The sequence below is a fragment of the Sapajus apella genome, unplaced genomic scaffold (assembly GCF_009761245.1).
Source record: "Sapajus apella isolate SASKATOON/1434 unplaced genomic scaffold, GSC_monkey_1.0 scaffold136, whole genome shotgun sequence".
In the NCBI taxonomy this organism is placed as follows: domain Eukaryota; kingdom Metazoa; phylum Chordata; class Mammalia; order Primates; family Cebidae; genus Sapajus; species Sapajus apella.
In genome coordinates this window covers 3223740-3249710 of record NW_022437076.1, presented here as the reverse complement: position 1 = coordinate 3249710, position 25971 = coordinate 3223740, and the positions used below count along the sequence as shown (strand labels likewise).

The 25971-nt window shown below is 53.0% G+C and overlaps 1 protein-coding gene and 1 long non-coding RNA gene across 2 annotated transcripts in view; both read right to left on the bottom strand.

The window, feature by feature from the left end:
* Positions 1–3243, bottom strand: part of LOC116540072 — a 14958-nt gene extending 11715 nt beyond the window's left edge. The window contains exon 1 of the long non-coding RNA XR_004264295.1: positions 3138–3243. This is a non-coding gene — a long non-coding RNA (uncharacterized LOC116540072). The remainder of the gene's footprint in view (positions 1–3137) is intronic.
* RAP1GAP2 (RAP1 GTPase activating protein 2) overlaps positions 1–25971 on the bottom strand; it is a 258374-nt gene that overhangs the window by 197243 nt on the left and 35160 nt on the right. The window contains exon 3 of the mRNA XM_032263517.1: positions 22513–22548. Coding sequence (XP_032119408.1) covers positions 22513–22548 — 36 coding nt within the window. The remainder of the gene's footprint in view (positions 1–22512; positions 22549–25971) is intronic.

Here is a 25971-nt window from a genome sequence, read left to right as displayed (position 1 = left end):
AAAAAAAAAAAAAAAAAAAAAAAAAAACCTGCCTCTATAAGAAAACTTTTAGGCCAGGTACAGTGGCTCATGCCTGTAATCCCAGCACTTTGGGAGGCCAAGTCAGGCGGATCACCTGAGGTCAGGAGTTTGAGACCAGCCTGGTCAACATGGTGAAACCCCGTCTCTATTAAAAATACAAAATTAGCTGGGTATGGTGGTGGATGCCTGTAATCCCAGCTACTCAGGAGGCTGAGGCAGGAGAATCGCTTGAACCTGGGAGGCAGAGGTTGCAGTGAGCTGAGATCGCGCAATTGCACGCCAGCCTGAGCAACAAGAGTGAAACTCTGTCTCAAAAAAAAGAAAAAAAAGAAAAATTTAAAAAATTAGCCAGGTATGGCCTGTAATCCCAGCACTTTGGGAGGCCGAGGCGGGTGGATCACGAGGTCAAGAGATCGAGACCATCCTGGTCAACATGGTGAAACCCCGTCTCTACTAAAAATACAAAAAATTAGCTGGGCATGGTGGTGCGTGCCTGTAATCCCAGCTACTCAGGAGGCTGAGGCAGGAGAATTGCCTGAACCCAGGAGGCGGAGGTTGCAGTGAGCTGAGATCGCACCATTGCACTCCAGCCTGGGTAACATGAGTGAAACTCCGTCTCAAAAAAAAAAAAAAAAATTAGCCAGGTATGGTGGCACATAACTGTCATCCCAGCTAGGCAGGAAGATGGCTTATGCTATGAGTTCAAGGCTGCCGTGAGCCATAATCATACCAGTGCACTACAGCCTGGGAGACAGAGCAAGGCTCTTGTCTCCTAAAAGAGGAGGTGGCGGCGGGGAGGCAGCATGATAGTTTTGGGATAAAACTGGATACTGTACAGAGGCATCCCTCAAAGATTCCAGGTGTTTCCTATAGGACCACCACAGGCATCTCCAGCTGCCTCCTCCTCCCCTTCTCTGGCAGAGCCTCTGAGTCTACTCAGTCAACAGAATTTGTGACCCATGTGCCATTTTTTTTTTTTTTTTTTTTTAGATGGAGTCACGCTCTGTCACCAAGGCTGGAATGCAGTGGTGCAATCTTGGCTCACTGCAACCTCTGCCTCCCAGGTTCAAGCAGTTCCCCTGCCTCAGCCTCCCAAGGAGCTGGGATTACAGGCACCCACCACCACGCCCAGCTAATTTTTTGTATTTTTAGTAGAGACGAGGTTCCACCATGTTGTTCAGGCTGGTCTCGAATTTCTGACCTCAAGTGATTCACCCGCCTCAACCTCCCAAAGTTCTGGGATTACAGGTGTGGGCCACCGCACCCGGCCCCATGTGATATTTCTTACTCAGTCATGTTGCTTCCCATTCTATTTGCTTAGTAATTGCAAATAATTGCTCTGCACCCTTTCCAGCCGCCTTATTGGTTAGCCCGCTCAGGGCCACTCTCTGGCTGCCTCTTTTGACCTTGACTCAGGAATGCAGCCACCTCTTCTGACCTCTTCTTGACTCGTGCGAGAGCGATGGCTCCTCACGGCCCACCCGGAGAGGAGCGAGTGGCACGTTTTTCTAGAGGACCCAGACAGCCTTATGCTATGTCCAGGGTTACCTCCACTGCAGAGACAACAGTGTATGCTCAATACTCAGGGTGGGCCAAGAATGGGTGGCAAGGCGCCCAGAAAAAGATAAAGGCAAAATGGCTTCTCAAAGGAACTAGAATCCTGACAGTTTTTCTTTCTCAAACACAGATTTCTGAACCCACACCGTTTGTGGGTATGCCGTGCAGACGCTGCTGGGGCTCCCTGACAACGGCTGGGTTCCAGTTCATTCTGAGGCCCTTGGGCCCTGGGGTGGGAGACCAAAACCCCAGGGGACCCCTGGACACGTCCCCTCTGAACACAGCCCTCCCAGTCTCACAAGGCTGGAAACAAACGTGGCCCTCAGGAAAGTGGGAGCCCATCGACTCCCTGGCTGAAAAGGCTTCAAAAGCAGCATCTGGACACCCTGGGTTCCAATGTCAACAATGAAAATGTCAGCAGTCAGATAACTGGAAGCCAGCTCCACGCCACCCTCCATCCCCACAACACCCCAATCCTGTGCACCCAGCTCAATCACCCATTTACAGCATTTTACATATTACCAACAGACTCGCCCCCAGGAAGCAGGGGTCACCATCCCGGCACCTGGCTGTCTCCCTCAGCACCGCATCAGGCCTCGGTGGGACCAGCACTGATGTGTGTGTGTCTGTGTGAGTGTAGGGCACAGGTCCATCCTTCAGGCCTGGAACTGTGCATTTGGGCATGCCCAGGTAGGCCTGGGCCTGGGTGCCTGTGCTCACAGTGAAGCATGATCCACACCACAGAAAGATAAAGCCTAGGGTGGCAGACCACCTGGGGCGAAACCTGGCTCCACCTCAACCACCTGTGTGACCAGGGCAGGTCCCTTAGCCTCCCTGAGCCTTGGTTTCCTCCATTCTAAAATGGGGGCCAGGTAAAGTGGTTCATGCCTCTAATACCAGAACTTTGGAAGGCCAAGGCAAGAGGATCACTTGAAATCGGGAATTTGAGGCTGCAGTGAGTTAAGATCATGCCACTACACTCCAGGCTGGGTGACAAAGAGAGACCCTGTCTTTAAAAAAAAAGGAAAAGGGCTGGGTGTGGTGGCTCACACCTGTAATCCCAGCACTTTGGAAGCTGAGGCGGGTGGATCACTTGAGGTCAGGAGTTTGAGACCAGCCGGGCCAACATGGTGAAACCCCATCTCTACTAAAAAAAATACAAAAATCAGCGGGTGTGGTAGCACACACCTATAATCTCAGCTACTCGAGAGGCTGAGGCACAAGAATCGCTTGAACCTGGAAGGCAGAGGTTGCAGTGAGCTGAGACTGTGCCACTGTACTTCAGCCTGGGTGACAAAGTGAGACTCCGTCTCAAAATATTTTTAAAAAGGAAAGAAAAAAACATTGTAAATAAATAATAAAATGGGAAGAACAACAGGAGCTACCTCACAGGACAGTTTTGAGGAAGGACTAAGGTAACACAGCAAATTCAGGGAACTGGCCGCTGTTTTTTTCTTTTTTTTTTAGAGATGCAGTCATACTCTGTCACCCAGGGGTGACAAGATCTCAGCTCACTGCAACCTCCGCTTTCCAGGTTCAAATAATTGTCTTGCCTCAACCCCCTGAGGAGCTGAAATTACACCAAGTAAAAGTAGCCACACCTGGCTACTTTTCATATTTTTAGTAGAGACAGGGTTTCACCATGTTGGCCATGCTGGTCTCGAACTCCTGACCTCAAGTGATCCAACTGCCTCAGCCTCCCAAAGTGCTGGGATTACAGGTGTGAGCCACCATGCCTGGCTTTTTTTTTTTTTTTTAAAGACAGAGTCTTACTGTCCTCTAGACTGAAGTGCGGTAGTGTGCTCATAACTCACTGTTGCCTCCCACTCCTGGGCTCAAGCAATCCTCCCACCTAACTCCCAAGTAGCGGGGACTACAGGCACATACCACAAGGTCTGGCTAATGTTTTTTAATTTTCTGTGGAGTCAGGGTTTCACAATGCTGCCCAGGCTGGTGTTAAACTCCTGGGCTCAAGTGATCCTCTGGCCTCAGCCTCCCAAAGTGCCATGATTACAGGCATAAACTGCCATGCCCGGCCTAACAGCTACTTTTTGTTGCTGTTATAATGGCAATTGGCAAAGACAGTGTTTGTGCCTTTTGGGGGACTGTTTCTGAGCACGAATGAGACTGTATGTGTGATCAGTGTGGTCATGTCTCAATGCATGTACGTGTGTGTGTGTGTGTGTGTGTGTGTGTGTGTGTGAATGTGAGACACCAGGGCCCACGACCTATTATGCTTGAAAAAGGTGCTGACGTGGAACCGGCACCCCTGGAGGTGACAGTTCTCTCTGCTGTGTCTGCCCAAGGAGGCAGGGCTGCAGCTGAGATCCTCACCGCCTCCTTGGCGCCACCTGGTGGCACTGGCTTTACGCGGTTCAAATGCCTTCTGTCCTGGAGGGGTCCGGGAACGTATCTACAGTGCGTGACCCGTCAGAGACTGCATTGAATCTCTGGGCTTGCCCGGCCTTTGGAAGTCAGGGGAGTCTGGACGTTATTCTACACCAGCGCTGTCCGGTGGAACTTTCCATGATGATGAAAAGGTTCTGTATCTGTGTTGTTGCCTATGGTAGCCACCAGCCATGTGTGGCTACTGAGCCCTTGAAATGTGGCTAGTGCAATCGAAAAGCTGCATTTTTCATTGTGCTTAGTTAATTTAAGTTTAAAACGCGACACTTGGCCGGGCACAGTGGCTCACACCTGTAATCCCAGCATTTTGGGAGGCCGAGGTGGATGGATCACTTGAGACCAGGCGTTTGAAACCAGCCTGGGCAATGCGGCAAAACCCCACCTCTACGAAAAAGAAAGAAAGAAAGAAAGAAAAAATTAGCCAGGCATGGTGGCAGATGCCTGTAGTCTCAGCTACTTGGGAGGCTGAAGTGGGAGGATTGTTTGAGCCTAGGAGGTGGAGGCTGCAGTGAACTGTAGCTCGCCACTGCATTCCAGCCTGGGTAATAGAGCAAGACTCTGCCTCACAAAAAAAAAAAAAAAGGAAAGAAACATCAGAATGATAACATTTTCAGTGGTGGGTCATATTTTTATTTTTTAATTTCAATATTTGTACATATTCTCTAAATGTCCTACAGTGAGCACGTACTATTTTTGTAATCAGGAAAAGTGGTTTTTTTTGTTTGTTTGTTTGTTTGTTTTTTTTTTGAGACAGAGTCTCATTTTGTCGCCAGGCGCCAGGCTGGAGTGCAGTGGCACAATCTTGGCTCGCTGCAACCTCCGCCTCCTGGGTTCAAGCAACTCTTCTGCCTCAGCATCCCAAGTAGCTGGGACTACAGGCACATGCCACCATGCCCAGCTAATTTTTGTATTTTAGTAGAGATGGGGTTTCACCATGTTGGCCAGGATGGTCTTGATCTCTTGACCTCGTGATCTACCCACCTCAGCCTCCCAAAGTGCTGGGATTACAGGTGTGAGCCACTGCGCCCGGCTGAAAAGTGCTATTTTTAAAGAGGGAAAAAAGAGCGTAGTAATATATGGAAATGCTTGTGATCCATTGCAGAAAAAGAGAGAAGAGAAGCACATCCCTGGGCCTGTGGAGAGGGATTCAAGGGGGGGCTCAGACAAGATGATCTGATGGTTGGGCCATGAGGGTTTCCATGAGCTTATTCAGAGCCCCATTAATGTCTGTATAATAAAGAATAAAATAAAATAAAATGTGCTTCTAACCGGGTGTGGTGGCTCACGCCTGTAATCCTAGCACTTCGGGAGGCCAAGGCCAGTGGATCACCTGAGGTCAGGAGTTGGAGACTAGCCCGGCCAACACGGTGAAACCCTGTCTCTGCTAGAAATACAAAAATTAAGCCAGGCGTGGTGGTTCACGCCTATAATCCCAGCACTTTGGGAGGCTGAGGTGGGCAGATCACGAGGTCAAGAGATCGACACCATCCTGGCCAACATGGTGAAACCCCATCTCTATTAAAAATACAAAAATTAGCTGGGCATGGTGGTATGTGCCTGTAGTCCCAGCTACTTGGGAAGCTGAGACAGGAGAATTACTTGAACCTGGAGGCAGAGGTTGCAGTGAGCCAAGATCGTGCCATTGTATTTCAGCCTAGGTGACAAAGTGAGACTCTGTCTCAAAAAAGAAAAGAAAAAATTAGCCAGGCATGGTGGTGCACGCCTGTAATTTCAGCCACTCAGGAGGCTGAAGAAGGACAATCTCTTGAACCAGGGAGGTGGAGGTGGCAGTGGGCCAGGATCACGGTACTGCACTCCAGCCTGGGTGATAGAGCAAGACTCCGTCTCAAAAAAAAAAAAAAAAAAATGTGGGCTGAGGCAGGGCGCAATGGCTCATGCCTATAATCCCAAAACTTTGGGAGGCCAAGGCAAGGCAAGTGGATCACTTGAGGTCAGGAGTTCGAGACCAGCCTGCCCAACATGGTGAAACCCCGTCTCTACTAAAAATACGAAAAGTAGCCAGGCGTGGTGGTGCACACCTGTAATTTCAGCTACTCAGGAGACTGAGGCAGGAGAATCACTTGAACCTGGGAGGTGGAGATTGCAGTGAACCAAGATCGTGCCATTGCATTTCAGCCTGGGCCACAGAGCAAGGCTCCATCTCAAACATAAATTAATTAAAATTCGGGCTGAGAGAAAACCCCAAATTCCTGATAATGGTAGCCCCGATGGATGGAAGAAATAGAGGAATGGAGGCAAGAAGAAATGATGACAGGGACTTAACTTTACGTGTGTGTTTTATTTAAATTTTTTAAAAGCTTAAAAAATTAAACATAGAGGCCAGGCACAGTAATCCTAGTACTTTGTGGGGCCGAGGTGGGTGGATCATCTGAGGTTAGGAGTTCGAGACCAGCCTGGCCAACACAGTGAAACCTCATCTCTACTAAAAATACAAAAATTAACTAGTTGGATGTGGTGCAGGTGCCTGTGATTCCAGCTACTTGGGAGGCTGAGGCAGGAGAATCGCTTGAACCCGGGGGTGGAGGTTGCAGTGAGCCGAGATTGCACCACTGCACTCCAGCCTGGGCAAAAGAGTAAAACTCTGCTCAAAAAAAAAAAAAAAAAAAAGAATTAAATATAGAATTGCCACATGATCCAGGAATTCCACTCCTAAACATACACCCAAATGAACTGAAAACAGAGACCCAGATATTTATACACCTATGTTCACTGCAGCATTATTCCCAACAGCAAAAAAAACTGGAAGCAACTCAAATGTCCATCAGTGAATACACGGATAAACAAAATATGATACAAACATACAATGGCTATTATTCAGTCTCAAAAAGGAAGGGAATTCTAAGCTGGGCACAGTGGCTCATGCCTGTAATCCCAGCACTTTGGGAGGCCAAGACGGGTGAATCAGTTGAGGCCAGGAGTTGGAAACCAGCCTGGTCAACATGGCGAAACCCCTATCTGTCTCTACTAAAAATACAAAAATTAGCCATGTGTGGTGGTGCACACCTGTAAATCCAGCTACATGGGAAACTGAGGCACGAGAATCACTTGAGCCTGGGAGGTGGAAGCTGCAGTGAGCCAAGATCACACCACTGCACTCCAGCCTGGCGACAGAGCAAGACCCCGTCTCAAAAAAAAAGGAAATTTTGACACATGATACAACATGGATGTACCATGCTACAACCTTGAAGACATTATGGGAAGTGAAATAAGCCAGACACAAAAGGAGAAATAGTGTATGATTTCACTGCTACACAGTTCACAAAGCAGCCAAATTCATAGAAACAGAAAGTGAATGGGGCTGCCAGGGGCTGAGGAGATGGGAAAAGACAGTTATTACTTAATGTATACAAATTTCAGTTTGGGATGATGAAAAAGTTCTAGAAGTAATGGTGATCGCTGCACAGCATTGTAAATGTAATTAATGCCACCAAATGGTACACTTAAAAATGGCTGAAATGGTAAGTTTCATAATATATATGTATGTATGTGTGTGTGTGTGTGTGTATATATATATACACATACACACACACACACACACACACACACATATGTTTTTTGTTTTTGAGACAGAGTCTTTGTCTGTTGCCCAGGCTAGAGTGCAGTGGCGTGATCTCAGCTCACTGCAACCTCCGCCTCCCGGATTCAAGCAGTTCTCCTGCCTCAGCCTCCCAAGTAGCTGAGACGACTACAGCTGGCTAACTTTTGTATTTTTATGGAAATGGAGTTTCACTATGTTGGCTGGGCTGGTCTTGAACTACTGACCTTGTGAACTGCCACCATCAGCCTCCCAAAGTGCTGGGATTACAGGTGTGAGCCACCTTACCCAGCGTACATTATGTATATTTTAACACAATTTTTTTAAAAGGCTTCGATGCAATCCCAGCACTTTGGGAGACTGAGGCGGGTGGATCACCTAAAGTCAGAGTTGGAGACCAGCCTGGACAACATGGTGAAACCCCATCTTTAATAAAAATACAAAAATTAGCTGGGTGTGGTGGCACATGTCTATAATCCCAGCTACTCAGGAAGCTGGGGCAGGAGAGTCACTTGAACCTGGAAAGCGGAGGTTGCAATGAGCCGAGATCACTCCAGCCTGAGTGACAAGAGTGAAACTCCATCTCAAAAAAAATAAAAATAAAAGGGTTTGATGAAAATGAGACAAAATGTTAACTAGAGTCAATTCTGGGTCATGAGTACCCAGAGGTTTGCCATGTCATTATCCTAAGGGAAAAAAAAGGCACCTTTGTATGGTCAGGGATGTGGAAATAAGGCCCCCAGCAGGCAGGACGCCCCTTGGAGCCAGCTCAGGACTCTTCCATCTCTTTCCTCCCCACCTATTTTTACCGCATTATAGTTTCTATGGAAACAAGGGGCACCTTGGCTCCCAGAGTTCAGCCCAGGTGCTGCAAACTCCAGGAATAAGGTCAGAGAGTGAATCACATAAAAGCCCGCGTGTTGGGGCCTTGTGTACACACACGTCTGCCCTTCTGACCACGTCCAGCAGTGACTGTGTCCACGTGTGCACCCTGTGCACGTATCTGTCCTCGGCAGGCAGGCCTGGGTGCTGGTACACAACGCACAGTCTGCCTGCGTGAGTACGCCTGCAGGCATGGGGGCACATCACACGGTCACATGTCTGTCACCGCACAGCCCAGGACTGTTAGTAATAATACCAGAAGTGGGGCCGGGCGTGGTGGCTCACGCCTGTCATCCCAGCACTTCGGGAGGCCAAGGGGGGCGGCAGCTCATGAGGTCAGGAGTTTGAGACCAGCCTGATCAACATGGTGAAACTCTGTCTCTACTAAAAATACAAAAAGTAGCAAGGCGTGGTGGTGCATGCCTGTAGTCCCAGCTACTCGGGGGGTTGAGGTAAGAGGATCACTGGAACCCGGGAGGCGGAGGTTGCAGTGAGCCGAGATCGCACCATTGCACTCAAGCCTGGCGACAGAGTGAGACTCTGTCTCAAAAATAATAATATCAGAGCTGTTCAGGCAGGCTACATGTGTGGGGCACTATGTACGAGGCACCGTGTTCCCATTTCACCCGGATAAGAGCATTTAAACCTCACGACAAGAGTACCCATGTGCAGCTACTATTATCCTCCTCAAAAGAAGCAAAAGAAGCCAGGGCGTGGAGAGGGTGCGCAGCTTGGCCCAGGTCACTCAGAGTACAGGAACCTAAGCGCTGCACTGCGGGGGAAAGTGCTTTAAATGGCACTGGTTCCCATGCAGCTGCAAAGCCAGCTGTATCGGCGGCACCACCTCAGCACCAGTAACACACAGGTTTCCTGGGCCCCGCCCAGGCTTGATGAGGCCGAGTCCCCAGGCCCCAGGGTGGAGCCCCGAAGCTGCATTTCCACACAGTCCCCTAGGTGAGTCTGCACTGCAGCCAAGGTGGGCAGCCATGGGTCCAGACTACGTCCAGCTGCCCAGCAGGGTTGAACAGGGCATGGCAGGGTGGGGACAGGGGCTGTCCCTCCCGAGTCCTGTTCCCAGGCCCATAGCACAGAGCTCCTCAATTCCAGGGGGCGTCCACTGGCGGCAAAGCACCCAAGAAGTGGGCAATGGCTGCCGTCAACCCTCCCACCCCAGGGCAGGGCTCCAAAAGTCAGTTATGTGGCTTTGTGGGCTGCCCGGCACGGATTTCCGCCCGCTCCACCCTCTCAGAATGAGCTGGGTGTTGGGGTGGAGGTGGAGGGAGGCATCACACTGCGGTAACCTGGTGGTTCACAGCTCAGCCCAAGGTAGGGACGGGACGGCCACCTCACCTGGGCAACAAACAGTGAGAGCCCAGCTGGGCACCCTAGAGGCTCCCATGGCCTCAGACCCCGGGTGGAGAGGGACTCAGACAGAAAGCACCAGACCCCCACAGCACAGGAGGAGCTACATGTGACCCTTGAGGTTTTGGCTGCTCCAGGGGCATGAGGAAGAGAGCCTTCCGTGCCGATGGGGAAGGGGCTGTGCATGGAGGAAGCCACGTCGAAGCTGGCCCTGGACGGACGGGCAGGATGTGGACCCTGACGCCGACAGGGAAGGAAGAGTCAATGGCCATTCCCTGTGAGCCAGAACAGTACGAACAGGCAAAAGTGCCAGCTCCAAACAGCAAGTCCCACCCTGCTGGAGCTGAAGGCCAAGAGGAAGCACCGCTGTGAGAAAACAAAACCAAACCAGAAGCTGACAGAGACACAGAGAGGTTAAGTAACTTGCCCCAGGTCACCCAGCTGGTAGAGTCAGGATTTACACAGAGGCTGCCTGACTGCAAAGCCCAAAAATGAACCGGTAAGGTGGGGTCCCCAGTTGGTGCCCTTTTCTCCTTTTCTTCTGTGAATATCTGAGAATGCTGACAAGGCGAACCTACTAGACCTACAGCAGTGGTTTTCAATGGAGTAGGGAGATTTTATACCACTGCCCCAGAAACAGAGCAATGTCTGGAGACACTTTTTTTTTTTTTTTTTAAAGATGGGGTTTCACCATGTTGGTTGGGCTGGTCTTGAACTCCCGACCTCAGGTGATCCACCCGCCTCGGCCTCCAAAGTGCTTGGATTACAGGCGCGAGCCACCACGCCCAGCCTTTCTGGAGACATTTTCTATTTTTTGTTTTTTTGAGTCGTAGACTCACTCCGTTGCCCACGCTGGAGAGCAGTGGCACAATCTCAGCTCACTACAACCTCTGCCTCCTGGGTTCAAGTAATTCTCCTGCCTCAGCCTCCCAAGTAACTAGAATTACAGGCATGTGCCACCATGCCCGGCTAATTTTTTTTGTATTTTTAGTAGAGACAGGGTTTCCCCATGTTGGTCAGGCTGGTCTGGAACTCCTGACCTCGGGTGATCCACCTGTCTCGGCCTCCCAAAGCGCTGGGATAACAGGTGTGAGCCACTGCACCCAGCCTGGAGACATTTTCATTACCACGGCGAGGGGTGGGCCACAGGACGGCACCGCATGACAAAGAACCATCCAGCCTCCAAGGTTAACAGAAGCCAGGCCGGAGTGGCTCACACCCACCAGGGCCCATTTTAACCATTGCTGAGCCACTAACAGTCACCACTCTTGTTTATCCTTCGGGCAGTGCTTCCCAGATTTGGCTGCCCCTTGGAATCACCAGGGCATCTTTCAAAAGTACTGATGCTGGATCCCACCCCCGGACATTCAGATTGAATTGGAACTGGGTACGATCTGGGCATCAGAATTTCTAAAAGCACCTCCAGGTGAGACCAAAGCACAGAAAAGTTTGAGAACCACCACGCTGGGGAGGGGAAGGAACAAACTTTACTGTTAATCCAAGACCACCCCCACCAGCTGGGGGCTGAGGGTCCCTAGCCAGCATCCTGGGCATAAGAAGCCCATCAGAGTCATCACTATCAAGATGCGCCTTCGGGCGGGGACCTAGGAGCAGGGAAGGCAGAGCTCGAGCCAGCTTTAGGGATGAAGAATTAGTCACAGCTGGCAGAAACCGGAGGAAGAGGTTAATCAGAAAGCCTTTGTCACTGTCTGGGCAGGAGATAATGGGCCTGAACCGGGAGATAGGAGGAACCACCCCCCATGACTCAGAGGCTTCTCAACCCAGTGATAGAAAGAACTGGATCTGAAAGAGAGAAAAGGTTAATTGAGACGCAGTCCAGTCTGGGAATGGAGCTGGAAATGATTGGCCAGCGGCTGAGGTCGGGGCAAGAGCATGGTTGTTGGGGGTGACCTGGGGAGAGGGATTTGGGAGTCAGCCACAAAGACACAGGAGCTGAGACCTAAGGAGGGGACCAAAGCAGAGGGCCCAGCTGACTCTGGTCTGTAGCCAGCACTGTTCTTCAAAGTCTGCAGTTTGCTGTCAAGATTTTGTCTAAAACTTCAGATTTCCAGCGATGTGCAATGGCTCACACCTCTAATTCCAGCACTTTGGGAGGCCGAGACCGGCAGATCACCTGAGGTTGGGAGTTCAAGACCAGCCTGGCCAACACGGTGAAACCTCGTCTTTATAAAAAATACAAAAATTAGCCGGTCACAGGGGTGGGCGCCTGTAATCCCAGCTACTCGGGATGCTGAGGCAGGAGAATCACTTGAACCCAGAGGGTAGAGGTTGCAGTGAGCTGAGATCGCACCACTGCACTCCGGCCTGGATGGCAGAGCAAGACTCTGTCTCAAAAAACAAACAAAAACAAAAACAAAAAACCTCCAGATTTCCAGCTGCTGCTGTAAAATGGAAGCTCTGCTGAGACAGGCCAGCATTCCTGCAATGCCCAACAGCTAAGGGCCCAAGTCAGAAAGCAGCAAGGATGGAGCTGATGGAGAGCAGGAGAAGCAGCAGGGGCTGGCATGTCAGACAACGAGAGCAGCCTCTTGTCCCGACCCTGCTCCCACCACCTCCATGCTGTCCTATTGCAAGTTAGCAGCGCCCCTGCTCAGGGTCTCAGCTTTCTGATCTGTAAATAAGGATGGTGAAGCCCATAACCTCTAGCTGTCCATCCTCGCGTCCCTGGGGCTCCTGCAGGCTGCCTGGAAAACCCGAACCCTCCAGACAAAGATGAGCTCCGGCAGGTCCCAAATACAGCCAAAGAAGCCGGGGTAACCAGCCAAGGGGTGGAAGAGAAGACTCAGGGTGGAAAAGCAGCCTGCAAGGGTCTGCAGGGCTCTCAGGAGAAACAGGGATGAGCCTCTTTGAATGGGGGCAGGCGGGGACGTGAGGGCCAAGGGGTCAAGACTGGACCAAGCAATGCATTCCAGAGATTCCAGATGAAAACAGCGGTCAGCTCCGAGCAAGCAGTTGTACTGCAATAAAACAGACATCCATACAAGGTCATGAGCTCACTGTCCCTAGAGGTAATCAAACACAGCTTGGGTGACTAGTTTCAGGGATACAAGAGATTTGCATAAAGGCTAATTTCACTTTTTTACTTCAAGCCGTAAGATTCCAGGACTCCAGAGATCTGGGGGTCTCCCCTGAAGGCCCCCCTCTCCCTCTTCCAACACCCTCAGGGAGGCCCATCAGGGATCAGGCTCCCTGGGTGGTCCAGACAAAGCATGCCAGGTCCACACTTGCTCCCCTCGCCCTTCACCAGGGCCTCAGCCTCTGTCCGGCCCCAGCAACTCCTGCCACACACACGGCCCCGGCCCCAGCATAGCCTCACCCAGAGCCTTCTCAGAGGCAGAGGAAGGAACCCTGGGGTGGGGGGGTGGTTCCAGCACAAGCCAGAGAGGCCACTGACAACCCCTACTGACACCCACATCCCCGACTCCCTGATGCCTGCCCCAGCAGAGCCAGCAAAAGGAAGGGGATAGAAGGTGCCACCCCGCTCCCAGACACCAGTGCCGTCTCTGTATGGCCCCTGGGTGCTGCATGGGCCCCTGTCCATCACGAGCGTCTCCAATGGTGGCTGGAGAGGGGGTGTCCGTCACACCCAGGGGTCTTGCAGTGCGTGGAGCAGAAGCACCAGGGGTGCACAGTCTGGGGAGACACAAGTCTTTCTCCAGAGCCCAGTAGGAGCAATTCTCACCTGGCCTTGGCCAAATCCAGCTCGCAGCAAGCCAGGCAGAGCCCTCTGGCCTCTTCCACAGGACTGTGAGCTTTCCCATCCAGGCCAGGCCAGTGGGCCTCTGGGCCTGGGGAGCCCAGCGAGGAAGCCTGAGTACACGGCCAGAGGCCTGGGGGTTCATGAGGATCCAGGAGCTGAATGGGGTGAGGGGGTCCTCCACGGATGGTTGGGTCCAGGCTGGCAGCCACAGGCCACCCCGTCCACATTTTCCTCTCCTGTATCCTTGCACTTACCCTCACATTAACACAGTCAGCCCTGCCCCAGGGTATCCACAAGGGCCATGCCATGCCACCAGCCACACGGAAAACACCCTCACGGGCTCCACGAATAAGCAAAGCCCCTCCTGCCCACTGTCCCACACCCATCGCAGAAGAGCCCCAATTCCTAATACCTATGGGCCAGGGCTGCCAGCCGGCTCCCTGCCTGTCCTCAGCAGATACCCACAAGACCTGGCCAAGTCCAGGGAGCTGTCTGTCCAATGAGAAACCAGAGCAGGGACTCACCAGGGCTTCCTGGGCATGGCAGGGACTGGCCAGGACGAGGGCCAGGAGCACATGAGGCCCAGAGTTTGCAGACCTTGCCGCCTGGCAAATGGCACCTCCAGGAGCAGCCCCGGTGCCTGGCAATGAAATCAAGCCACAGCCAACCGCCGGCTAAGCACTCGCCTTCCCCACTTCTCCCTGCAGCCACTCACGCCCCAAGACTCCGGATCCCAAAACAGGCCTGTTCATGGTTACCATAGGAACTTGCTCAAGCCAAAAAAGGCACCACACAGGCACCCACATGGGTCCTCAACACTCATGTCCACCTGCGCGGGCAAGCTTGCACACACACCTACACATCCCTGCACACGCCTACACACGCCCACACACGCCAACGCTGTCCTCAGGCGCAGGGCCCTCCTGAAGAAATCAACAAACCGAGTCTGCCACCTGAGAAAGAAATGGGCACGTTCTCACCTGGAAGGTATCTAAAAGCAGGTTCTGCCGGGTAGCCAGCTGTCCATCACAAGGGCAGCCACACCGGCCAGTTCTCACCTGGAGCTCACCTGCCAAAGGCACCCAGGAGCCAAGCCGGCCTAGGGAGGGGACACTGAAGCTGCTTCCCGGCCACAGACCAGCTCTGGCAGCCCTCAGGATGCCGCTCTCTCCTCTGCCCTTTCCCCAGGGCAGGAGGCATAAGGTGGATCTCAGGCCAACGGAAGAGCAGAGTGGGAAGTGGAGGGCAGATTTTCCACTCAGAGCCCTACCCCTCTTCCAACCCCAAGCTGCCCAAACTCCCCAGTTCTCCATCTCCATGAATGGGACCAGCACCTACCCAGCGCTCACAGGAAGCCAGCTTAGAGTCCCCACCTGACCCTTCTCTCACCTTCGCCCACACCTTCCAAACCAGCGCCAGGCAGGGACGGCCACTCCCGCCAGCCCCATACTACTGTAAGGCTTTCTCCTTAGTTCAGCTAAAAATGGGGTCCTTGTCACACGACCAGGAAAGACGAGGCTCTTGGACACAAAAGAAGGGTGAGAACAACGGGGTTTATTGGGCGAAAAGGAAAAAAACTCAGCAAAGCAAGAGAGGTTCCTGTTGACAGGCCCCCATCTCACAGATTGGGTCCCCGGGTTACCGCCTCAGAACAGGAGAAGCCAGGATCCTCCCCTCTGCAAACCTTCCGAGGGAGGCTCCACCCTAGAGTGCAGGCAGGGAGGAGGTTCTCAGGGACCTCTTTCTATGTGGCTGTCTCAATATCCCCTCCTGGCCTCCCCGCCTCCTAACCCCTCCAGTCAGCCAGGGGGGCCCTCAGACTCAAGCTCACCATAGCATCCCCCTGGCCCAAAGCCCTCTGTTCCAGCACAGCTTCCAGCACAGCTCCCCTACCCTCCTAGCCCTGGCCCCGCTTCCCCCAGACCCCACACTCCGACCCTCACTTCCGTCTGGTAATAATCACTGCTCCCAAGCCTCGCCTGCTGGAGCTGCTTCGCGCCCACTGCCTGGAGCGCCGTTCTCTCTCCACTCCTGACCTTACACACCCTTGGAGATGGCTCAGGCATCACCAGGTCTCCGGGAGACACCGCCCCCCATCCTTCCTGAGGGCATCACAGCCGTCATCCCGTTCCAGGGCAACTGTCTATCTCCCTGCAGAGTGTGGGTGCCCAGTAAATGTAGGCTGAACTGACTCAGCTGTGTACCCCCAAAAACATCAAGCTCCCCCTGTCCTTGACAACCCCAGCAAACTCTCAGCAGACGCCCTAGGTGGGTAGAAGAGCTGACCAGGATGAATTGGCCCCAGAGGGTTCTAGAACATCGTCGTGGTGTCTCGAGAATTCTTGTAATCTATAGTAAACAAAGACCTGGTGGCCAAAGCTGGGGAAATGAATCGGCAGTCTTGGCCTTCAACTGGTGAATGAAAAAAGCGGTAAAATCGGAATCAAGGGCCAGGCGTGGTGGCCCACATCGGTAATCCCAGCACTTTGGGAGGCCAAGGCAGGTGGATCAAAATGCTGTCTCTACTAAAAATACAAAAATTAGCTGGGCATGGTGGTGCATGTATTTTTAGTAGAGACAGGATTTCGCCATGTTGGCCAGGCTGGTCTCAAACTCCTGGGCTCGTGCAATCCTCCTGCCTCGGCCTCTGAAAGTGCTGGGATTACAGGCGTGAGCCACTGTTCCCAGCCTTGTGCATAATTCTCACAGAATGGGGAGGGAAGCCTGGGTTTAAAAGGGTTGTGGCAGACCAGGCACAGTGGCTCACACCTCTAATCCCAGCACTTTGGGAGGCCAAGGCAGGAGGATCGCTTGAGCTCAGGGGTTTGAGACCAGCCTGGCAACACGGCAAAATCTCCCTTCTACTAAAAATACAAAAAAATTAGCTGGACCTAATGGTGCATACCTGTAGTCCCAGCTACTCAGAAGGCTAAGGCAGGAGAATCACGTGAACCCAGGAGGCAAAGGTGTCACAGTGAACCAAGATCGCACTCCAGCCTGGGCAACAGAGTGAGATGCTGTCTCAAAAACAATAATAATAATAAATAATAGACCAGTACGGTGGCTCTCACCTATAATCCCAGCACTTTGGAAGGCCGAGGCAGGTGGATCACAAGGTCAGGGGTTCGAGACCAGCCAGACATGGCAAAACCCCATCTCTACTTTAAAAAATACAAAAATTAGCTGGGCATGGTGGCAGACACCTGTAATCCCAGCTACTTGGGAGGCTAAGGCAGGAGAATTGCTTGAACCCAGGAGGTGGAGTTTGCAGTGAGCCGAGATCGTACCACTGCACTCCAGCCTGGGCAACAGAGTGAGACTCTGTCTCAAAAATCATCATCATCATCATCATCATCATCAAAGGGTTGTGGCAGAGAAGAAATCAAGCTTCCTGGCTGTGGCAAGCCCCTGCTCTCATGGACAATGTTTCCAACAGCTGACGCTGGAGCCTCCAGCGACCAGGGAAAGCTGGACAGAGACACCCTGTGCTCCACCCTGCGTGGCCCCTTCATTTCTAGCAGGATTTTGAACTCTTAGCTGGGTAAATCTGAAACTTAGAATAGCAGTGGCTGTGTGGTACCTTTCAGCCAAACCACGGCAGAACTGGCATGCTGGCCCAGCCAGACAGGGCTCCTCCAGGCCTTCCCCACCCCTCTCCCGAGGAAGAAATCAGAGTACAGCCGCACCTCGGCCCCATCACGGGCTTTATCCCTTCCCTGAGGTGCCACTTCTAGGGAACAAGGGCGGGAGACATCCACTAAAAAGCTGGATTTTTTTCCTACAGGCAATGGATTTTAGGCTTCCCTGCTCCTCAGGGGCGTGTGTGAGAGTGCCCGGCAGTGGAGACGGGCTGCCCTGAGCCATCCACATGCTCGCTCCATGTTACCACAGCCAGTCCCTGTGCAAGACAATCACCCCAGGTGGCTGGAGCCCATGCAACAGACGGGTACACACGCACACGCACACACATGCATCTCTTTCTTTAACAAAGATGCTGGGGTCTCTGTGGAGGCAGCACAGGGGCCAGCAAAAAAGGAGCAGAGGTTTTGGCCAGGCGCGGTGGCTCACGTCTGTAATCCCAGCACTTTGGGAGGCTGAGGCAGGCGGATCACCTGAGGTAGGGAGTTCGAAACCAGCCTGGCCAACATGGCGAAACCCATCTCTACTAAAAATCAGAAAAAAAAAAAAAAAAAAAAAAGCTGGGCATGGTGGCACATGCCTGTAGCCCCTTAGGAAGCTGAGGTGGAAGAATAGCTTGAACCTGGGAGGCGGCGGTTGCAGTGAGCTGAGATCGTGCCACTGCACCCCACCAGCCTGGGCGACAAGAGGGAGACTCCATCTCAAAAAAAAAAAAAAAGGAGCCGAGGGAACAACTCGGAGGGTCCCGGCTCAGATCCTCCCCCTCCGGCTGCTGCTTCAAGGATCTCCACAGGAAAACTCCAGGTGCCTGGCCGACAGGGACCTTGTCCCCAGCTGGCCCCCAGAGCAAATGGGAGAGGAGGGAGCCCACTTGCTGAGCCTGCCTCTTTCTCTCCAGCCTTCCACATGCATGTGATGGGCCAACCACAACACCCCATAACTGATTCATTCAGCAAACACATTCAGACTCAAACCTCCTTTGTGCCAGGCACGGGGCAGGCCCTAAGGAGTCAGAGATTAAATGTGCAGAGCCCCTGCTCACCAAGACTTCCATTGACACAGGCATGCACTCACTCAACGGTGAGCCCCTACCATCACCAAGGACCTGAGAAAAATACAAAAGGACCCCAGGTATGGATGCAAACTCCTAGAACGTGAAGGCTAGAAGAGAGCATCTGGGCACTGATCCATCCTTCCCATTTTACAGATAGGGAAACTGACCCAGAGAGGTTCACGATCTGCCCACGTGTTAGCCTGGGGCTCTATCCCACACACAAGCCTCCTCCTCCTCCTGCGTGATACTGTAGCCACCTCCCCTCCGGCGTTCCAGCGTGGCTCCGTGGCCCCTAGACCTCGCACGGCAGTTAAGTTGCTTCTGAGTGTCCAACTCATCCAGCACCACAGACCCCATTCAATCCAGGCCTCCAGCAAGGGAATGAGCCCCAGCAAACCAGGGCCCTTCTCACACATGGTGCTGTGGAGGCAGAGGTGCATTCTGCGGCCACAGATTCTATATACACAGCCGCCGAGCACATCAGGGAAAGAAAATGGAAAGTAGGGCGGGAGACAGGTGCTGAGAACCACGCAGCTCCACCCACAAAGCACAGACCCAGATTCAAAGCCCAGCTCTGTGACTTCCTTAAGCGAAGACCTTAAGCGAATCTCCTAAACTCTAGGGGTCTCCAATTTCTTTTCTTTTTTTTGAGACAGAGTCTCAAACTGTCACCCAGGCTGGAGTGCAATGGTGCAATCTCAGCTCACTGCAACCTCCGCCTCCAGGTTTCATGTGATCCTCCTGCCTCAGCCTCCCGAGTAGCTGGGATTACAGGCACATATGAATACACCTGGCTAATGGTTTGTATTTTTAGTAGAAACGGGGTTTCACTATATTGGCCAGATTGGTCTTGAACTCCTAACCTCGTGATCCACCCACCTTGGCCTCCCAAAGTGCTGGGATTATAGGTGTGAGCCGCCGCACCCAGTCTCCACTTTCTCATCTGTAAAATGCAGAGCGTAATGGTACCTGCTTCACGAGGTGGCTGCAAAGCCTCAGGAAAACAGAGCAATGAAGACTTAGCACACAGTTGATGCTTAATAATGGTGAGGCCAGACCCCCATCGTCAGAGCTGCATGCCTCAGGGACGCCTGGGGAGGCATCAAGGTCCCTGGGAAGGGAGCCACGGCAACCAGGGAGCACAGGCTGCAGCCCAGGAGGATCTGCTACCTGGCGGGGAATGCAGTGTGCTGCTGTAGACAGAGAGATCCCTCACCCAGCAGAGGCAGAGGGAGGGGGCATCTTGGTGACTCAGGGGCCCCAACAGTTGGCACTTGGCTGCCTCATCAATTGACCATAAACACAAGGGCTTATCTCTGAACTGAATTCTACTGGATCAATCTGTTTGCCCATCTTTATGTCAGTATCACACTGTATTAATTACCATAGCTTTGCAATACTTTTTTTTTTTTTGAGACAGAATCTCAAAAAATTGCGCTATGTCACCCAGGCTGCAGTGTAATGGCATGATCTCAGCTCACTGCAACATCCATCTCCCAGGTTCAAGCAATTCTCCTGTCTCAGCCTCCCGAGTTGATGGGATTACAGGTGTGTACCACCATGCTGGGTTAATTTTTTTATTTTTAGTAGAGATGGGGTTTCACCATGTTGGCCAGGCTGTTGGCAAACTCTTGACCTCAAATGATCTGCCCACCTCGGCCTCCCAAAGTGCTGTGATTACAGGCATGAGCCACCACACCTGGCTGCAATATGTTTTGAAATCAGGAAGAATGAGTCCACCAACTTTGTTCTTCTTTTTCAAGAGTATCTTTGAACTTCTATGTGAATCTCAGGATCAGCTTATCAATGTCTGCGAAGAAGCTAGCTGGGATTTTGATGGCAATGGGTTTCCAGTTCCTGGTTCAACTGCTCCTGAGCTCTGGCTCTGCTTCCTCCCCTTGGGTTCCCTGGGGGCACCCTGCTTTCTTTCCCATAAGTTCCATCTTTTGCTTAACCAGATAATACCAGATTTTTGTTTCTTGCAATCAAAGGAATCTTAACTGATAAAATTAGGAATACAGTGCTACACATTGTCCCACCTTCATCCCAATATCACCTTCCCAGATATCACCCAAAGACCCATTGGGGTCCCAATCTCAACACTGGCCCACGCCCCCAGCTCCTCCCTCAACCCTGTAACTGGTACACTTCCAGGTTACAAACATTATATTTACAAACAGGCCCTCCGTTGATAAATGCTTGTGAAATTGAACTGGATGTCCCAAAAGAGCACCAAAAGAACACTCTTAACACTCTACACCCCTCAGTAACTCTGCTTCATGCTGGCATCTCACTCAGTATGCAGATATGCTCTAGGAAAGCCAGACACTATGTGCCCATTGGACAAAAGGCATGGAAACTAAAGGCCAGACACCTCCAGATTGAATGATGTACACACGCCCTGATGCACACACCATGCCAAGCCAGCACAGGCATGGGGGTCCCACTGTCCTGTGCTATCTTTAAGACCTCCTCCAAGCAGTCTTTCAGGACTACTCCATGGCACTCTGGCCTCAGCTCTAGACTTTTTTAGATGAAGTTTTACTCTTTTTGCCCAGGCTGGAATAGAGTGGTGCGATCTCGGCTTACCGCAACCTCCGCCTCCCAGGTTCAAGCAATTCTCCTGCCTCAGCCTCCCGAGTAGCTGGGATTACAGGTGCCTGCCACTGCACCCGACTAATTTTTTCTATTTTTAGTAGAGACAGGGTTTCACCATGTTGGCCAGACTGGTATCGAACTCCTGACCTCAGGCGATCCACCCACCTCAGCCTCCCAAAGTGCTGGGATTACAGGTGTGAGCCACCACGCCTGGCCTCCTGGCATCAGCTCAACAGAAAAACTGAAAGCTCTCAAAGGGGAGGAGCAGACTGTCCCTGATCCCGGCCCTGCTCACTGCCTAGCCTCACCTTTTCAAGCAAAACCAGCCAAAGTGGGAAGCCTCTTATTTTGACCCTCTTCTATGCCAGCCCTCAAGACTGGCTGTGCTTTGCCCAGGGACCTGCGTCCAGGGATGATACACAACCAGTGCCGGCAACTGAATGGCACGACAGAAGGAGACCAGGCAGGAAAAGCCTTCTGCCGAGATGGGGGAGTGATGACCCAGGGAAGCTGCCTCGGAAGGAGGGCGGCTCATTGGAGGAATTTTCCATGCATAAGCTGATTCACATGTGCCAAGAGAATATTTTCAGCTCGAGGCCAATGCTTTTTTCCTCCTAGAATTTCCCTCCTTTCAATTCACTCCATAGGAGCAGGTGGTTAGTCAGTACTCACTGCCCCAAGGGAGGGGTGCAGCTGGAAGTAGGCTATACTCTGGTTAAGTCTCAAAGGAAAAAGGGGATCAGGTTGCAGATGAAAGAGTCTGGCCAGAAACATAGAGGAAAAGGGAATGAAGGTGGTTTGAGGTCAGACAGGTCAGAGATCCTAGGAGAGTGCTGTGCCTGCTGAGGACCTCGGCAGACAGACCAAGAGACGCGGCAAACTGAGGCAGGCAATTCCCAGACTCTTGAGTCTGGTGTGGAATCCTCAGTAAGCCCCAGGGCCTGGCTGCCCATGCTGATATACCTGGCAACAAATGACTTGATGAGCAGCAGCTGATAACACACACACACACACACACACACACACACACACACAACCCCTGGGGTGTAGTCAGGTCCCAGTAGGTGGGGAATGTCAGAAAGTCACTGACAGGATTGGGACTTCACATAAAAATTAAAGTGAGAGAAAATATAATTATCTTTTTTTTTTGGAGATGGAATCTCACTCTGTCGCCCAGGCTGGAGTGCAATGGCACAATCTCAGCTCACCGCAACCCCCACCTCCTGGGTTCAAGTGATTCTCCTCCCTCAGCCTCCTGAATAGGTGGGATTATAGGCATGCACCACCATGCCCAGCTAATTTTTGTATTTTGAGTAGAGGCAGAGTTTCACCATGTTGGCCAGGCTGGTCTCGATCCTGACCTCAGGTGATCCGCCTGCCTCGGCCTCCCAAACTACTGGGATTACAGGTGTGAGCCACTGCACCAGGCCCAATATAATTATCTTTCTAAAAATCAAAGTGACAGATTATGGGCCTGAATGTCACACCTGCTACACACACTCCCTCCTGGCCCCTGGTGATTCCATTCCCACCCCTACCTTTCCCTGAACACCCCAGGAATAAGTTCCAATCTGGAAGCATCATGGACTCGGCCTGGAATCTGACAAACATGACAGCCCCTTTGTGTCTCCCACAACCTGCAGGGAACGAGGGCCCCCAACGCACCCCGACCCGCCATCATCGCTGGCCTTTACAGAACAGGAAACAGCCACTTACTTGACCTTCAGACTCGCCAACATGGTCTTGTCGATCCTGCCAAGGGAAAAGCAAGGGTTCCGGTAAGTGCAAGGCTGAAGGCTCCCACAAGCAGCTGCAGGGGAAGGTCCCCGGGGAAGCCCAGACCACCAGACGGCGGGCTCTGTCTGCACGGCTACAGGGGCCCATTCCCCATTAGCAGAGGAAGAGATGACCATGAATGCTGGGAGGGCTGGGGCCACGCACCACCCTATAACATGGGTACTATAATTCTCCCCATTTCAGAGATGAGAAAACTGAGGCTTAGAAAGGTAAAATCACTGGCCTGGTCTCAATTCAGGTATCGCACTTCAGGCCCAGGGATCGTAAGCACTTTGTGTGTGGCCTCTCCCTTTATTAGGGCTACCCCCACCAGAGGACTCAGCAGCCCAGCTTCATGGGTCAGCATCAGGTGGACATCCATATTTCCCAGGCGTCTGATTTGGGAAGATGTAGGCACCCCCAGCACCAAGGACCCTCCTGCCCTAGGAGCTGCCAGTCCATCCAGGGAGGCAGACTCTGCTCCTGGGGCAGAACCTGGGGCGTCATATCAGGCACAAGTGTTCAGGGCGGGGAAGATCACGTTTGCTGCAGACCATCTTGACAGCCAGCTCCTCCACCCCCAGCCTGCGCCTGCCCTTGCTGGAAAGGGAGGTGGCACCGCCGAGCTTCTATTTTTACCCCCTGCGTATGCCAGCCCTTATGGATGGTACAAAGAGGCCCCTCCTCCCTCTCCAGAGGCAGAAAGGTGGGCAGCGTTCCCACTGTCAGTATCTCCTCTTGTGGAAGGGTCATGACCACCTCCGTCACCAGCACTGCCACCAGCACCGACGCTGCCTTCGACACATCACGATGCGTGCCACCATCACTGTCCCTGTCACCACACGTCACCAACACTATCATCAGTGTCGCCATCACCATCAGCTTCACTAAAATTGCCACCGGCTCCAGGATGCTGGAAACCCTGGACGCTCTTTCCGGCACCCTTGTCTGGCAGGCTCAGCTCTGCCTCCAGCTTCCCACACGCACGACTCCAGGGGAGAGGAGAGGAGAGGTGTCAGACACGGAGCTGGGCCAGCCCACAGGTCACCCTGAAGCCTGGAGCTAGGGGTGGGGTCCTTCCACTCTGAGTAAACTCCCAGGACCTTTGACCTCAGTTCCAACAGCAAAGTAAGCGGCACCCCGAGGGGCCTGGTTCATGCCCCTCCCAGTTTCTTCCCCAAAGGCCCTCTTGAGTCCCTTCCTTGGGACTTCCACCACTAGTCCCTGAGGGTCTCATGCTGGAATCCCCACCCACTCTGGGATGCAGACCCTCCTCTTCCCCCATTCAACCCACAGATGCCTAGATCCAAGCAGGACTCAGAGCCCACACTCCGCTGTAATGCCTGCAACCCAGAGCTGACCAGTGGCAACCCTTAATAATACACCCTTAGGTTTTACATTTTCTCAAGGAATCTCTTAATTCTTTTTTTTTTTTTTCCAGATGGAGTCTCACTCTGTCGCCCACGCTGGAGTGCAGTGGCATGATCTCAGCTCACTGCAACCTCCACCTCCCAGGTTCAAGTGATTCTCCTGCCTCTGCTGGGACTACGGGGGCGCACCACCACACCCGGCTAAGTTTTTACATTTTTAATAGAGACAGGATTTCACCACATTGGCCAGGCTGGTCTCGACCTCCTGACCTCATGGGAATCTCTTAATTCTTACAACATCCCTGTGCTGTGGGTAAAGTAGAAATCCCCCGTTGACACATGGGGAAACTGAGACCCAGAGAAAGGAAGTGTCCCATTTGAGTTCCTCAGTGGTCAAGTGGAGTCAGCGGTGGAACCCGGGCTCCAGGTGCGTGCACCTCTGACCTCTGTCTGGTCAGCCCCGCCCACCACAGCGCCCACAGGCACCCTGGTCACAGCAGCCCTGATCCCTGATCCACACCCACACAGCAGCCAGCCACCATGGTTCCTACACCAGGGCGAGGCCTCGGGAGGGCGGGGCTGTGGTTTTGGAGAGGCTGAGATGGGAGATGGAGAGCAGCTGTGAGGCTGGGCCTTCCCCTTTCAGGAAGCCAAGGCTCCTGGGCGCTCCTCCTCCCCTACCCCATCCCACCCACCCACATCACCTTGTCTGCCCCTGAGGCCAGAGGTTACCCACCCTGCATCCAATGCAGCTTGGAAAACCCCACCCCCCAAGACTCTGTTCACTGTCTGGAAGGACCAGGGCTCCAGGAATCTGTGACATCCCCTCCCAGCTGGCGGCCACCCTAGATGATGCCCAAACCCCAGTCTCACCCTCTTTCTGGCTGCCCTAACATTCCAAGCCCAGAAGGCCCCACCATCCCCTCAACCTCAGTGGGCCCCAAGCAGACACATGCTGTGTGTAAAAGACCTTGGTTAGTTCACCCGCATCTACTGAGCCCGTGTGACAGGCCAGGCTTCCGAGAACACAACAGGGCAGGGCCTGCCCTCCTGGAACCCACAGTCCAGTGGACACTCAGTCTGCACACAGGGGCCTCTGGGACATCCTAGGGCTCTTCCTCCACCTTCGGCTCTGCCTCAAAAGCAGCCCTGGGCAGCCACACTCCTGTCTTCCTCCTCACCTGCCCAGATGCAAACCTCAGGCCCGGCTTTGCCTCTAGCTCCAGAGCAGCAGGTCTCCACACAGGGGCTTCAAATGGAATGAAGTGATGCTGAGACCCGGACCTGTGCCCAGGGAGCTTTCTGACGGCCAGCCTTCCATTTGCGCCACACCTCCCAGAGAAAGGCGGGCCTCAGGGGGTATAATCTCACTGCTGGGCCCTGCCCTGCAAGGCTCCCAGCCCAGACACACACACCCCTCCCAACCAGAAGCCAACTCCTCTGCTGCCTCCCGGACACTGGCACCTACCCTCAGGACGGCAGCTCCCAGGCCCCAGCATCAGGGAGGGCCCAAGAGCAGACATAGGCCACACCGTGCCATTTTCTTCTCATCCACACTGTCCCATCTGCCACACATGGGGTGCCCACATCCCTCCCCACCAGAGGATGGACGGTAAAGTGCTTTTGAAGGGGAGGAAGAGGGACATAAAAAGCCACACATGGAAGAGAAAGGTTACCAAGGATCGCAGCCCCTCTCTCCCTCACCCTTCATGCCACCCCTGTTAGTCCACCATTTTCCACACCCAGACACCCCCGGCCACCTGCCTCGGGGCCCCTCCCAGTCCGACAACACCCCCAGCCCAGGAGCTGAAAGGAAACCGAGCATGAAAACCACCAGACAATGTTCCCCAGCTGCGGAGAAGCTGCCAGCACTAGGAACCAGGGACAAGCCGTTGGCCTCTGTGTGCCTACTTTCTGCCCCCCAGGGAGGAAACAGCACATCCCTCGTCCCAGACAGAAGTTTAGAAGCAAGAGTGGCCAGAGGGCCAAGCAGGAGGCTGGGGACAGACGCAGCTGCTAGGACAGAGCT